The sequence below is a fragment of the Stegostoma tigrinum genome, chromosome 37 (assembly GCF_030684315.1).
Source record: "Stegostoma tigrinum isolate sSteTig4 chromosome 37, sSteTig4.hap1, whole genome shotgun sequence".
NCBI lineage: Eukaryota > Metazoa > Chordata > Chondrichthyes > Orectolobiformes > Stegostomatidae > Stegostoma > Stegostoma tigrinum.
Window position 1 is genome coordinate 1,311,629 of NC_081390.1, and position 16,533 is coordinate 1,328,161.

Sequence of the window (16,533 nt, forward strand, 5' to 3'; positions counted from 1 at the left end):
CTGTAACAATGTTTAACACTGTAACCTGCCACTTGTTGCTAACATGTATTAAACTGCTACTTGTTCGATATAAGAGCCACTTGTTGTTAGACCAGGAACCAGATTTCTCCTACACTAATCTAAATGGATACTGGAAATCCCTACACTGAGGGAGGGTGGTGAGCTGCAGGCTCAGTTTAGCTGCACACAACAACCATCTCTGCACGACCTGCATTAGTCTTCAATGAGTCCTTCTCCAAATGGTTCCAGATGGTGATTTTTTCATATTCTTACGTTAAGGTGGGATATTACAAGGACAAACATCAAAATGGACTCTCTCCCAAGTAATTTAATCATGGTGTTAGAGTCGTTTTCGCACTAAAAGGCCATTCAGCCCACTGAGTGAATTCTGCCTCACCCCTGCATTCATCACTGTATGGTCTATGTCACTTCTTTACTAAACATTTTAAGAAAAAAACATTTTTTTAAATTTCAGGGCAATCAGAGAAAAGAAACTATGAATCAAGAATCAATACATTTTTGGTAAACATTAAACCTTTTAGGTACTTACACTCCATAGCCAGCCCATTGGATCAAACAGGTAGAGAACTTGTTTTGAATATTTTAGAGAGTTGATGATGTAGTTCTTGAAGGAAATTCTGTTTTTATAAAAATCTTATAGGGCAGCTCTGAAGCAGTGTGTTAAATACGTGGTGTGTGTTTGGAAAGAATTTCACTCCTTTACATACAATGCCAAAATGTAATGAGTTGGTTCAAGAGCTCAACCGCCTTTCTGTTATGCTGTGTTCCTTCTTAGGAATAAATAATAAACAGAATATGATTTATCTACAACCAGCTACCAAATATCTCCAACACAGCTTCTGATGTACAGTACTGTACAATATTTCACCAGAATAAAGGCTTATCTTTCAGGATTTTTCTTCCATGCATATATATGTTGGATTAAAAACAGCTCTCAGAGCAGATTCACAAGTAGTTTACATGCAAGCAGCTAGACCTCTTGACATTTTGCATTTCTGAATATATCTTAAGTATACTTTTCAAATAATATTTCTCACTTTTCTTCTGTTTCAATGAAATGTTATAACCACATTGCAGATACTTGTTGCAGGCTTCTGAGGTGGAAAACATCTCCGACTAATCTTAGATATTACAGCACCTGTTAATTGCTCTCCTAATCTCATTACATTCAATGTTTGAGGAGTTTCAAAAGCTTATTGTTAACAAATTTGTTCGAAGATCAGTGGTTAATCTCCCTACCCCTCACTTCATGTAACATAGCAAGGGGCTGAAAGAACTATTCCCAGTTTTTTTTCCAAAATTTCAAGTGTACATCTGTAGTAATGGTGAGAATTCCACGACCTGTTGTGTTCTTCCAGTATTTAAACAGCAGATAGTGATGAAATGACCACTAATACATTAAGCACCGCGCTTCCAAATATTGTGCTGCTCACGTGGAAACACATCCTAAAAGCATGGGAAGGAATTGTTACAGATATGGGACGGGAAAGGTAGGAATGGGAATGTGGGGATGGGAATGGTGGGAATATGAATGAAGAAGTTGGGAAAGGCAGGGGTGGGAAGCTAAATTGAAAGGAGCCACAGCATTTTACTTTGGTGTCTTTTGGGCTACAGTGACTGGATAAATGAAATGTTTTCAGAAAGAATGGGGGCAGATAAGTTGCTCAGATTACAGAGAGGGTTTGTTTCCATTCCTGAATCACCGTCAAGTTCAACCAAGGCGGATTGTGGATTTCATTTCCGACTCCCCTGTGCCCAAGGTATGACAGTAGCAAGACACAATGTTCTCAATGCAGTCCTTTGTTAAGGATCCTATTCGGTTATTTCCTTGTGTGCAATTCATCTTGAAATTTCGTGCTGGTGTATTGAGCATGAAAACCTTTCCTATTGATAGTGTCATCAGTGTGGAATCGAATCATTATGGAGTCTCCTGCAGAATAGATCTCCTCTGGGGGCTAGGGCAAATGGACAATGAAGATAGTTAGTTCAATCGATCAAAACAAAGTGAAACCTCCAAAAACCAGGGGTCTCGTTGTGGTAAGATTATTTTAAAAGGGAGGGGAGTTTCACTCCCCACGTCCTTTAAAATCCCACCCAGACTAATCCTACTCTCCGGAAGTGGAGGTGAAGGTGTTGGACTGGAGTGGACAAGGTCAGAAGTCACATGACACCAGGATATAGTCCAACTGGTTTAAAAATCACAAGCTTTCTTTGCTCCTTCGTCAGGTGAAGTGAGAGAGAAGCACAGACACAGAGTTTATCGGCAGAGAGATCACACAAATAGTGTGAGTGGAGTGTTGGCAGGTTGAATGTTAAATCTCTGCAGTTGATCAAAAGAGTCAGACGATGTGAATAAAGTGTCAACAGCTGAGAAGCAAGCGAAGGGATGGCCTAAAATCTGATTAAATGAGGCAGAGAGATAATTGCACAAAATTAAAAATAAGGTGGTGCTGGAGATAAACCAGATGGCTGGAATAACACGAGTTGCATGCTGCAGGTCTAACCAAAGTAACAAGGAATGCAAAACTGCACAAACTAACTAAGGTAGAGCGATCACAACAAATTATCGAGGTGATGTTACTCAGCTATTGGCACTTTACTCACACCATCTGACACTCTTGATCATCTGCAGAGACTTACTATTCAGCCTGTCAAAACTCCATTCACACTTTTTGTATGATCTTTTGACTTCTCTGCCTATAAATTCTGTGTCTGTGCTTTTCTTCACTTCACCTGACGAAGGGGCAATGTTCCAAACACTTGTGATTTCAAATAAACCTGTTGGACTATAACCTGGAGTCGTGTGACTTCTGACACTCTCCTGAATGTGATGGCTGTTGCTGGATTCTGATACCAATCGCAGCATTGGTTTCCTTTGAAACTTCATCTCTATGACTTTATTGTCAGTGTTTAGGATATTCAGCCATGTCAGGCATCAAAGGCAAATAATGCTGCTACTTCAACTAGCACACAGCACAGTATATATGTGTCTCAGCTTGAAAACAGGGTGTGTGTTTGTGTGTGTGTGTGTGTGTGTGTGTGAACATATGTGCATGAACACGTGTGTGAATGAGTGTGTGTGAACGAGTATGTATGTACGTGTGTGTGAACATATGTGTGAGTGGATGTACGTGTGTGTGAATGTACATGTGTGTAAGTGTGTATGCACATGCCTGTCTGTGTGTGCCAGCACCAACACAGAGACCAGCCCCACACACTGCAAGCAGCTCTGGACATGCTCAGTTAGTGCTGGACCCTTACCCCTGATCCGCAGAATCTGCCGAGTCTGGGAGCAACACTCTCGTGACCGTCGTACAGCTCCAGGTAATCATATCCACAGTCTGCCTCCTCCTCAATTTCAAATGTCTGGAAGATCAGTTCCACACCATAACCGTCCTCTGCCACTATCACCCAGTCACAGTGTGACTGTCCTGGGTAGTTATTGTCCCCATACTGTGCGTGCGAGTACAGGTGTTTGGTTCGTACCTCAGCCCTAAGGTGTCCTCCACATTCTGAAATGCAATGAATTGTTGTGTTAAAGCACATTCATGGGTAGACTTAGTTCTGATGCTGATCTCTGGAAATACAAACGGGAATCATATCCCATCCACGTTTTGCTGACTGGTGGGTTTAGCACCTTCAACACAACACCTGCCACTCAAACGTCAAATACTCCCAAACTCCGATTAAAGATGTGCCCATTCGATCCCGAAAGATCCAATTTTGGAAGAACATGGCATGGCTTTGGGCTGTATTAGAGGCAGCTTGGAAACATAGTTCATATCCATTGGGGAGTGTGTTCCTGAACACAGCGCAAGCCCATTCCTGTGAGCTGGTACAGTTCAATCCAAGGTCGTGGCAGGTGAGAAACTCTCATCATTCACCAGACTGATATATATCAGCTGGGTTGATTTGGTTCAGAATAGCCTGTGCCTGCCTTTACACCAAGTGTGCAGCCTGGCGCTAGAGGCTCTGAGTATAAAGGGCACAAACTGGGACTAGATATTTACCTCCAAGGTATGACACCAGACACTGGAGTTGGCTGTTGAGAGAGAAGACTAGAATGAGACAATGAGGGCGAGAATGCATGAACAAAGATCTGGTAACCTGACAATCTCAGGAGACTGGCTGAAGTTCCAGGAGTTGGGGGTGGTCCTCAGACTGCATGGTAAGGAATAGGGATTTTATTTAAGGGCAGGACAGTTTGCAAACTCTTTGAGATGAGCTAATTGTGTGAGTTGTAGTCACTGCTCTCACCTGTGCTGTATTTGGCCTGAAAGCCCTTTCTCTGGACTGAAGCGTCAGAGAAGAACTTGATGAACATTTTGCTGCCAGTGGAAATGGCAGGTTTGGGTTTTCTGCTCCCACAGTAACGCCCTAGAATTGGGGACTCATCATCAGCTCCATCATAAATCTCCAGATGATCATAAATGCATTCCTGGTGCTGTTCGATTTCAAACTCGTCAAAGGCCTATTGGGTAAAAGTTCCAAATATTAAGCACTGCCAAGGATGTAAAAAAGTGATCCAATACAATCTGGTACATGGACAGAATGGATTCCTTCTGATCTGAAACCTTTCAAACAGTGTCCATTCCCACAATGCCAAGAAATGTTTCCCAAATTCCCAGACTGTCTTGCCAACAGGTTTGCCCACTTAACACCATTATCTGGGCAAGGAGCTGGCTGCAGAGAAGATTCCAATGTTTTTTTGCTGTGGAGTGTGTACAGCCACAGAGACAGATATTTATCCCATTCAACATAGGGAGGTCATGGCCTAGTGGTATTATCAGTAGACTATTAATCCCAGTCCCAGGTAATGTTCTGGGGTTCCATGGCAGATGGAATTAGAATTAAATAAAAATCTGGGATTAAGAGTTTAATGATGAACATAACACTATTGTCAGGGAGAAAACCCATCTGGTTCACTAATGTTCTTTAGGAAAGGAAGCTGCTGTCCCTATTTTATGTTTTATTCACTTGTGCTCCATAGGTGTCACTGGCTGGCCGGCATTTATTGCCTACATGGTACTTCAGACCCACAGCAATGCGGTTGTCCCTAAATTGCTCTGTGGGGAATTAGGGAATGATGCCCACATCCTGTGAAAATGGAAAATTGACAAAGTGGCCAATGTTCACTCTGAGTAGCACCAGGTCCCAACACCCAGGTCAATGACAGTGATGTAATAACAGGAAAAGCCCAACAGGGTGATTCCCAAGGGAAAACACTATTGGAGATGAAGCCCAATAGCCAGTTGGAGGTCCATGTTAACTCACCAACTGTAGTACATCTAGTTAATAGACTCAACCACCACATTCCTGCTCTATAACTCTGATGTAATTTTGGACCCTCCCTCGGTATTTTTAGGGTTTGATGGTGCTGTTGCTCCTGTCAGTGGACCCTCTTGTCCCTCGTGTGCTGTAGTCAGTCTGCACATCACCACATTTCATCAAAGAAACTCCAGGTGCGACAGTAATAATCCCTGTGAGTGACGTCTTACCACCATGATCCCACAAACCTCTCCTCAACCTATCTGATGGTGAGTCAAAACCACACAAGGCGAAGACTGATGAGAATTGTTAAGTTGCATTATTTGACGGAGAGGTGACCTGCACAGCAACAGGTCTGATCAATCCGTCCAGTACAGAGTGACTTACAAGGAGAGGCATCACTTTGCTGCATACATTAGAGCCTGGAAGCAGTCACCTGCACTGAGTAGCAGATTGCCATGGTCCTGATATCAAGGAGTATGGCTGGGGGGAATGTCTATCCAGGGGAAAACATCAGGAGCCAGGTCAGTGGCACTACAACTGGCTCTGGGACACAGCAAGAAAGAGTAGAGGTAAACAGGACCTTAGTGAAAGGACACTCGATAGTTGGGGGTGGGGGAATGACAGGAGATTCTGTGGCTGCAGACGAGAATTCAGGATGGTATGTTGCTTCTCAGGTGCCAGGGTCCAGGATGTCCTCAAGGGGGAGGGGGAGCAGCCAGAAGTCATTGTGCACGTTGACACAAATGACATAGGTAGAAATAGGGATGAATAGAGAGCTAGGAAAATTGTTAAAAAACCAGGACCTTGACAGTGGTAATCTTCAGATTACTTCCAGTGCCACATGCTAGTGAGGGTAAGAACAGGAGAATATGACAAATTACTACATGGCTAAAGAGTTGGTGCAGGGGGCAGGGATTCTGATTCCTGGATCATTTGGGTCTCTTCATGACGAGAGGTGACCTATTCAGGAGGGATGGGTTGCACCTGAACTGGAGGGGGCACCAATGTCCAGGCAGGCAGATTGGCTACTGCTGCAAAGCAGGGTTTAAACTAGATTGGCAGGGAGGCAAGTGCAAGGCAGGAAGGAGATACAGTAATCAGAAATAGCAAGTTCAAGAGACAGGTCTGGTTGGAACAGGACAGGGAGCGAGGAATGCGTTTTGGATTAAATTGCATCTATTTCAATGCAAAAGGGCTGACAGGTAAAGCCAATGAACTCAGGGCATTTCTAGGTACATGGGAGTGGGGTATTATAGTCACTGCAGAAACAGGGAGGGACAGGAGTGGCAGCTTAATATGCCAAGGTACAGGTGCTTTAGGCGGGACAGAAATGGAGGAAAGAGAGGAGGGGAATTGCATTTTTGATGAAGGGGAGTATCACAGCAGTGGTCAGAGATGAAATAACTGGGGGATCATCCAGTGAGGCTTTGTGGGTGGGGCTAAGAAATAAGAATAAGATGATGTTATTGGGGTTGCACTCTAGGCCCCCAAATAATCAACAGCAATCAGAGGAACAAATATGCAGGGGGACTGTGGAGATTTGTAGGAGAAATAGAGTTCTCACAGTGGAGGATTTTAATTTTCCTAACATAGACTGGGACTGCCATAGTGTTTAGGGCATATATGGGGTGGAATTTGTTAGATGTGTTCAGGAAAGTTTCTTCAAGCAGTATATAAAGGGTCTGACTCGGGAAAGGGCAAAACTCAACCTATTCTTGGGAAATAGGGCAGGGACATTGGGACCCTTGACCATAGTTCTATTAATTTTAAAATAGTTAATGGAGAGGGCCAAAACTGGTCCACAGTTTCAAGTCCAATATTGAGTCAAGGCAATTTTTGATGGAATTAGACAGGAGCTTGCAGATGTTGATTAGCGTAGTTTGTTTGCAGGGAAATGGGCCTCTGGCAATTGGGAGGCCTTTAAAAGTGTGATAGCTAGAATTCCTGTGAGGCTGAAGGGTAAGGTTGATAGGAATAGGGAACTCTGGATGACAAGAGATATTGAGGCTTTGACCAGAAAAAGAAAGAGGAGGCATGACTCTGGTTCAGGAGCCGGGATCAAGGGAATCCCTGGAGGTATATAGGGGATACAGGAGTTTACTGAGAAAGAAAAACAAGAGGGCATAAAGGGGGCACGAGATAGCTTTGGCTGACAAGATTAGAGTGAATCCAAAGAGATTCTTTAAGTATTTTAAAAGAAAAAGAATAACTAGAGAGAGAATACTCACCCTTCGACGCCAACGGCCATTTTGAGTGCGAGCAGCAGCGGAGGTAAGACGGACCCGGAAGACTGCAGCAAAGGTAAAGCAGTTTATTTTTAAAATTACTTACCGGTAGTGGGCAGCGGTGTTTTTCCTCTTTCAGAGAAGGAGCGGGAGCAGCAGAGGAAGTGACGAGGACCAGAGGGGCAGCCGGGAAGGAAAGCAGTGACCATATATATCAGCAAGGCGGCTAAACCCGAGACTCTACAGCTGTAGAGTCTCCCACCCGCCCTCCTCCTCTAACCTAGTTAATAAGGTAAGGTTCATTCTAAACTTTCTCTATTGAATATAAGTTTGTTATTAATTTGTTATTATGACTTGAAGTAAGCTTTCTGCTTTAGTATTGAGTGGGTGTTCAGATAAGTGGGGTATGGATGCTAGGGCAGTTGCTTGCTCCTCCTGCAGAATGTGGCAGTTGGGAGATGTGGCACACGTCTCCGCTGGCTACATCTGCGGGAAGTGCACCCAACTACAGCTCCTTGAAAACCGTGTTAGGGAAATGGAGCTGGAGCTGGATGAACTACGGATCATTCGGGAGGCAGAGGGGGTAATTGAGAGGAGTTATCGGGAGTTGGTCACTCCAAAGGCTCAGGACGAGGATAGATGGGTTACAGTTAGGGGGAGGAAAGGGGACAGACAGACAGTGCAGAGATCCCCTGTGGGCATTCCCCTCAGCAATAAGTATACCGTTTTGGATACTGCTGGGGGGGATGACCTACCAGAGGAAAGCCATAGTAGTCAGTTCTCTGGCACTGAGCCTGACACTGTGGCAGAGGGAAGGGGGCAGAATAGAAAAGTACTCGTGGTAGGGGACTCGATAGTTAGGGGAATCGACAGGAGATTTTGTGGTCAAGATCGGGATTCCTGGAAGGTATGTTGCCTCCCTGGTGCCAGGGTCCGGGACGTCTCCGATCGGGTGTATAAGGTTCTAAAAGGGGAGGGCGAACAGCCAGAAATCGTGTTACATATTGGCACAAATGATATAGCCAGAAATAGGATTGAGGATATAAAAAGTGATTTCAGGGAGTTAGGATGGAAGCTGCAAAGCAGGACGAACAGAGTAGTGTTCTCTAGTTTACTACCGGTGCCACGAGATAGCGAGGCGAGGAACAGGGAGCGGGCGCAGCTGAACACGTGGCTACACAGCTGGTGTAGGAGGGAGGGCTTCAGATATGTAGATAATTGGGATGCCTTCTGGGGAAGGTGGGACCTGTACAAGAAGGACGGGTTGCATCTGAACTGGAAGGGGACCAATGTCCTGGGTGGAAGGTTTGCTCGAGTAGTTCGAGAGGGTTTAAAATAGTATGGCACGGGGGTGGGAACCTGAGCTGTATACCAGAGGTGAGCGTTGATGCAGGTGAGGCAGTAGCAAGAGGTAGACCAGCTAGTGGGAAGGATTTTCCTGGGAAGGAACCAAGGGATCAGTTAAAGTGTGTTTGCTTTAATGCAAGGAGTATCAGGAATAAAAGTGATGAACTTAGAGCATGGATCAGTACCTGGTGCTATGATGTTGTGGCCATAACAGAGACATGGGTTTCTCTTGGGCAGGAATGGTTGCTGGATCTTCCAGGGTTTAGAACATTTAAAAAGAATAGGGAGGGGGGAAAAAGAGGAGGGGGTGTAGCACTACTAATCAGAGAGGGTATCACAGCTACAGAAGCTTCCATTGTCGAGGAAGATCTGCCTACTGAGTCAGTATGGGTGGAAATTAGGAACAGCAAGGGAGTAGTCACCTCGTTAGGGGTTTACTACAGGCCCCCCAACAGCAGCAGGGAGATTGAAGAAAGCATAGGTCAACAGTTTTTGGAAAAGTGTGCACGCAGTAGGGTTGTTGTAATGGGTGACTTTAACTTTCCTAATATTGATTGGAACCTCCTTCGAGCAGAAGATTTGAATGGAGCCGTTTTTGTAAGGTGTGTTCAGGAGGGTTTCCTAACGCAGTACGTTGACAGGCCGACGAGGGGAGAGGCCATTCTAGACTTGGTGCTCGGAAACGAGCCGGGGCAGGTATCAGATCTTGTGGTGGGAGAGCATTTTGGTGATAGTGACCATAACTGCCTCACATTCTACATAGCTATGGAGAAGGAGAGGATTAGGCAAAATGGGAGGATATTTAATTGGGGAAGAGGAAACTATGATGCGATTAGACATGAGTTAGGAAGCATGGACTGGGAGCAGTTGTTCCATGGTAAGGGAACTATAGACATGTGGAGACTGTTTAAGGAACAGTTGTTGGGAGTGATGAGTAAATATGTCCCTCTGAGACAGGCAAGAAGGGGTAAGATAAAGGAACCTTGGATGACGAGAGCGGTGGAGCTTCTTGTGAAAAGGAAGAAGGTAGCTTACATAGGGTGGAGGAAGCTAGGGTCAAGTTCAGCTAGAGAGGATTACATGCAGGCAAGGAAGGAGCTCAAAAATGGTCTGAAGAGAGCCAGGAGGGGGCACGAGAAAGGCTTGGCAGAAGGAATCCGGGAAAACACAAAGGCATTTTACACTTACGTGAGGAATAAGAGAATGATCAAAGAAAGAGTAGGGCCGATCAGGGATAGCATAGGGAACTTGTGTGTGGAGCCTGAGGAGGTAGGGGAAGCCCTAAATGAGTTTTTTGCTTCTGTCTTTACGAAAGAAACGAACTTTGTAGTGAATGAAACCTTTGAAGAGCAGGTGTGCATGTTGGAATGGATAGAGATAGAGGAAGCTGATGTGCTGAAAATTTTGTCAAACATTAAGATTGACAAGTCGCCAGGCCCGGACCAGATTTGTCCTCGGCTGCTTTGGGAAGCGAGAAATGCAATTGCTTCGCCACTTGCGAAGATCTTTGCATCCTCGCTCTCCACTGGAGTCGTACCTGAGGACTGGAGAGAGGCAAATGTAATTCCTCTCTTCAAGAAAGGAAATAGGGAAATCCCCGGCAATTATAGACTGGTAAGTCTCACATCTGTCGTCTGCAAGGTGTTAGAAAGGATTCTGAGGGATAAGATTTATGACCATCTGGAAGAGCATAGCTTGATCAAATACAGTCAACACGGCTTTGTGAGGGGTAGGTCATGCCTCACAAACCTTATCGAGTTTTTTGAGGATGTGACTAGAAAAGTTGATGAGGGTCGAGCTGTGGATGTGGTGTATATGGACTTCAGTAAGGCATTTGATAAGGTTCCCCATGGTAGGCTCATTCAGAAGGTCAGGAGGAATGGGATACAGGGGAACTTAGCTGCTTGGATACAGAATTGGCTGGCCAACAGAAGACAGCGAGTGGTAGTAGAAGGAAAATATTCTGCCTGGAAGTCAGTGGTGAGTGGGGTTCCACAGGGCTCTGTCCTTGGGCCTCTACTGTTTGTAATTTTTATTAATGACTTGGATGAGGGGATTGAAGGATGGGTCAGCAAGTTTGCAGACGACACAAAGGTCGGAGGTGTCGTTGACAGTGTAGAGGGCTGTTGTAGGCTGCAGCGGGACATTGACAGGATGCAGAGATGGGCTGAGAGGTGGCAGATGGAGTTCAACCTGGATAAATGCGAGGTGATGCATTTTGGAAGGTCGAATTTGAAAGCTGAGTACAGGATTAAGGATAGGATTCTTGGCAGCGTGGAGGAACAGAGGGATCTCGGTGTGCAGATACATAGATCCCTTAAAATGGCCACCCAAGTGGACAGGGTTGTTAAGAAAGCATATGGTGTTTTGGCTTTCATTAACAGGGGGATTGAGTTTAAGAGTCGTGAGATCTTGTTGCAGCTCTATAAAACTTTGGTTAGACCCCACTTGGAATACTGCGTCCAGTTCTGGGCGCCCTATTATAGGAAAGATGTGGATGCTTTGGAGAGGGTTCAGAGGAGGTTTACCAGGATGCTGCCTGGACTGGAGGGCTTATCTTATGAAGAGAGGTTGACTGAGCTCGGTCTCTTTTCATTGGAGAAAAGGAGGAGGAGAGGGGACCTAATTGAGGTATACAAGATAATGAGAGGCATAGATAGAGTTGATAGCCAGAGACTATTTCCCAGGGCAGAAATGGCTAGCACGAGGGGTCATAGTTTTAAGCTGGTTGGTGGAAAGTATAGAGGGGATGTCAGAGGCAGGTTCTTTACGCAGAGAGTTGTGAGAGCATGGAATGCGTTGCCAGCAGCAGTTGTGGAAGCAAGGTCTTTGGGGTCATTTAAGAGACTGCTGGACATGTATATGGTCACAGAAATTTGAGGGTGCATACATGAGGATCAATGGTCGGCACAACATCATGGGCTGAAGGGCCTGTTCTGTGCTGTACTGTTCTATGTTCTATGTTCTAGAATAGGACCCCTCAAGTACTAAGGTGGACATGTATGTGTGGAATCCTGTGAGATGGGTGAGGTTCCCAATGAATACTTCTCCTCTGTGTTTACCGTGAAAAAAGACAAAGATTTGGGAATTTGGGAAAGTTAGTGGCAATATCTTGGTGACAGCAGAGAAGTGTTGGAAGTATTAGAATATATGAAGGTGGATAAATCTCCTGGTCCTGGCCAGATATATCCAAGAACTCTGCAAGAGGCTAGAAAAGAAATTTCAGGGACCCTGTTGGTTTAGTTGCATAATCGTTAGCCATAGGTGAGGTCCTGGAAGACTGGAGGGTGGCAAATGTTGTGACCTTATTCAAGAAGGGCTGCAGAGAAAACCCCGGGAATTATAGACCAGTAAGCTTACCATCTGTGGTAGGTAAGTTACTTGAGAAGATTCTGGGGGATTAAATATACATGTATTTAGAAAGGCAGGGTTTGATTAAGAGTAGTCAGCATGGCTTCATGTGTGGGAGATCATGTCTCACAGAATTGTTAGACATCTTTAATCAAATGATCAGGAAGGTTAATGAGGGTAGGCCGGTAGACGTAGCCTGTATGGATTTCAGTAAGGCCTTTGATAAGGTACCACATGGTAGGCTTCTCTGGAAGGTTAAATCACATGGCATCCAGTGAGAGTTGGCAAATTGGATACACAACTGGCTTGATAGTGGGAAGCAGAGAGTAATAGTGGAAGTATGGAGTAATAGTGTTCAGGTCCTCTGTACCCTGAAGGTGGCAACACAGGTTGATCGAGTGGTCAAGAAGGCACATGGCATGTTTTCATTCACTGGACTGGGTATTGAGTACAAGAGTTGGCAGGTCATATTACAGTTGTGTAGGACTTTGGTTTGATCACTTTTGGAATACTGCATACAGTTCTGGTCGCCACATTACTAAAAGGATGTGGATGCTTCGGGCAGGGTGCAGAGGAGGTTCACCAGGATGTTACCTGGTATGGAGGGTGCTAGCTATGAAGAGAGGTTGAGTCGTTTAGGATTATTTACATTACAAAGATGGAGGTTGATTGAGGTCTACAAAATAATGAGATGTATAGACAGGATGGATAGCAAGAATCTTTTTTCCCCAGAGTGGGGGACTCAGTTACTAGGGATCATGATTTTAAGGTGAGAGGGGAAAAGTTTAAGGGAGATATGCCTGGGAGGTTCTCCACACAGCGGGTGGTGGGTGCCCGGAACGCATTGCCAGCGGAGGTGGTAGAGGCGGGCATGATATTATCATTTAAGATGTACCTAGACAGATACATGAATGGGCAGGGAGCAGAGGGATACAGATCGTTGGAAAATAGGCGACAGGTTTAGATAGAGGATCTGGATCGGCGCAGGCCTGGAGGGCTGAAGGGCTTGTTCCTGTGCTGTAATTTTCTTTGTTCTTTGATCTCAAGGGCAACTAGGGATCGGCAATAAATTCTGGTCCAGCCAGCAACATCCACGTCTTATGAGTAAATGAATAAAAGGACATTCCTACTCTCTGGTTCATATTTTGAGTCGGACAGCAGCTCAGTGTAAAATGAAAATGTTTACCAGCTTGACTCTATGACCCGCGGTGGCAGATATGACCCAGGTACACTCTTTACGACTGGGGTACTTGTCAGGCCAGTTCGGGCTGGTAATCACTCCCTCGGCACTGCTTGTTTTATGCTCACAGCCAGCTAGAAGGGAAGCAGTGGAAAAGCTTTATAGAAAAATCATGAATTTTGTTTAAATTCAATTTAGAACTTCGACATTTTAACACAGAGACACAGACTAAGCCGGACTGCTAACCTGTTCTCTGAGATCTCTGCAATCTTGTACACAGCCAGCAGCTACCTGATCAAGGAGGAATTCACAAAGTGTGCATTCACACTGCAGGGAGTTCAGTACCTAATCTAGGTTGACACTGTAATAGACACACGTACATATACACAGAGATGTGCACACAGACATGCTCAGACACAGTCACGCACACACTCACACAGACAAGTATGCAGAGACTCACACAGACATGTATGCACACAGACTTCACATGGACATGTACGCACATAGACACATACACACGTACAGGCATGCACATCACATACACAGACATACATAGACGGATGGGCAGACTTGCACACAGATAGAACTGAGTCATTGCACAATGATTATGAGTTGAGTTCAACACAGGTGTCTTCAGCCCATTTAGTGTGGATTTGTAGACCTGTTCACAAAAATGAAAACTGGTCTTTATTCTCAGAATATAAGAACATTTGCACTAGGAGCAGGAGTAGATCACTTGGTCACTTGAGCCTGGTCTGTCATTCAACCAATTGATGGGTCAAATTCTACATCAACAAAATCCTCCAGTACGGTTCCTGTATCCCTTGATATCTTTAATCGAAATCTATCTTAAACCCTGCTCAATGGCTGAGGTTGCACAGTCTCATGGGGAGAGACTTCCAGAGAATCACTCCATCCCCACTCCTCCTCTCCCTCTCCTCATTGGCATGTCTCTTACTTTGAGATTATGGGCCCAGGATCTAAACACCACTCCCCAATCCCTACACCAACCCAACCAGGGGCAACGTCCTCTTGGCACCTGCTCTATCCAGCCGCACAAGAGTTTTGGAAATTTTAACAAGAACACATCTCACTGTTCAAAACCATTCTGAATTTAGAACCAGTCTCCTATATCTTTCCTCACAGGATGATCCAGTCATCTCAAGGATTACTCTGGTGGACCTCCTCTGAACACCCTCTATGGCAAGTTTACCTTTTCCTAGGAAACTTAAACTGTGCAATATTCTAGGCATGCTCTTACTGAGACACTATATAATTGCAGTTAGGCACTTTTGTTCCTATATTTAAATTATCTTTGGATAAAGGCTAACAAACAAAGTGTCTTCGCTACCCACCGAAAGCGGCTGAGACCAAAAAATGTAAGTGTTTTCAGGACAGAGGTAGATATAGCTCTTGTGGTTAAAGGGATCAAGGGATATGGAGGGAAGCTGGGATTAGGGTATTAAGCTTGATGATCAGCCATGATCATATTGAATGGTGGAGCAGGCGCAAGGTGTCGAATGGCCAAATCCTATTTCCTATGTTGTCTGAATTGCTTGTTGTACATGCATGTCAAACATCAGTGACTCATGACCACAGACATCAAATTGATAGCTTTAAATTGAGGGGTGAAAGATATAGGACAGATGTCAGACGTGGTTTCTTTACTCAGAGAGTAGTTAGGGAATGGAACGCTTTGCCTGCAACGGTAGATTCGCCAACTTTAGGTACATTTAAGTCGTCATTGGACAAGCATATGGACATACATGGAATAGTGTAGGTTAGATGGGCTGCAGATCGGTATGACAGGTCGGCACAACATCGAGGGCCGAAGGGTCTGTACTGTGCTGTAATGTTCTATGGCACCCAAGTCCCTTTGAAGCTCAACACTCTCAAGATTCTCTCTATTTAAGAAATGGAAGCCATGAAAGTATATGCTACTAAGCAAGTGCAAAGGAGCCGTGTTATCAAATCAAGTGGAATTGTGGGATTTGGCTAAACTGTCCTCTCTTTTTATCCACTGTAAGAAGTGATGTTCACACAGCCTGGTGTTGTTCGCTCACATGGTGACAGTGAATGACCAATATCCAGCTCACTGCAGCTGTTTAATAAGTCAGCTCCACATTAACCTTCTCATGGGCAGTTAGAGATGGGCAATAAATGCTAGCCCTGTTAGCAATACCCATGAGAAAGTAAAAATCTACACCATCCAACCACTGAAAATACAAATTTGAATTCAGCAATCTATTTCTGTGGTAAATATTACACCTAATTGTTAGATTTGACCCCAAATCCCCAACATTTCACAATTAAATAACATCCTCCCTGTCTTTGAGTGTCCCCTTTGAGGTATCCCATTCTCATCTCTGGAATGTTTTCTCCCAATATCCACTCCACTCGTGTCTTGGGCACGTCCCTTCGTACGCTCTCAATTGCCCACAGATCCTTTAGAGCCGTATATTCTGGAATATTCTGTCGCTAAACTTTGCCCAGTTCATCATCTCCTGTGAGGCCCTTCCTCAAGACTAACCTTTGTTTACACCTTCCGATACCATCATCTTATTTTGTTATCCCTCTGAGAAACTCCTTGGGGATTTTAAAAGCTGCAACTGAGTTCAATTACCTCTAGGCAACACAAATAGGAAGTTCTCGTCATTTGGAAATGATGGGCATTTTGTATAATGACTGTAATTAGGAAAAGCTTTTCAAATGAAATCAAACCCAACAATTTTTTCTGAAGAAATTTTCATTTTTTCTGAATAAGGGTCTAGGCCCGAAACATCAGCATTCCTGCTCCTCTGACGCTGCTTGACCTGCTGTTTTCATCCAGCTCTACATCTTGTTATCTCAGATTCTCCAGCATCTGCACTTCCTACTATCTCTGACAATTCCTTCTCTAGACTTGTGGGACATGGGTGTCTATGGCTAGTCTAGCATTTATTGTCTGTTCCCTAGTTACTCCTTTGAGGAAATGGTGGGTGAGCTGTTTTCTAGAACTGCTGCAGTTCATCTGATGTTTTATTGCCTCTAAGATTTTTATGCCAAGTTATCTGGGCAGTGTCAAGTGCCTGAGAAAAATAAAACAGGAAGCAGCATGGCAGACAGTTCTTACTGAGACTCTGAATGAGTTAGGAACAG

General features: G+C 44.6%; 1 protein-coding gene across 2 annotated transcripts in view; it reads right to left on the reverse strand.

Annotated features, from left to right (window-relative positions):
* Positions 1 to 431: 431 nt before the first annotated feature.
* Positions 432 to 16,533, reverse strand: part of LOC125467640 (tolloid-like protein 2) — a 143,216-nt gene continuing 127,114 nt past the window's right edge. For both annotated transcript variants that reach the window (XM_048563771.2, XM_048563770.2), the window contains 4 exons: positions 13,402 to 13,529; positions 4,279 to 4,492; positions 3,283 to 3,533; positions 432 to 1,976 (listed from right to left, as the gene is read on the reverse strand). In XM_048563771.2, the coding sequence (XP_048419728.1) occupies positions 1,842 to 1,976; positions 3,283 to 3,533; positions 4,279 to 4,492; positions 13,402 to 13,529 (728 nt within the window). In that variant the 3' untranslated portion in view covers positions 432 to 1,841. The remainder of the gene's footprint in view (positions 1,977 to 3,282; positions 3,534 to 4,278; positions 4,493 to 13,401; positions 13,530 to 16,533) is intronic.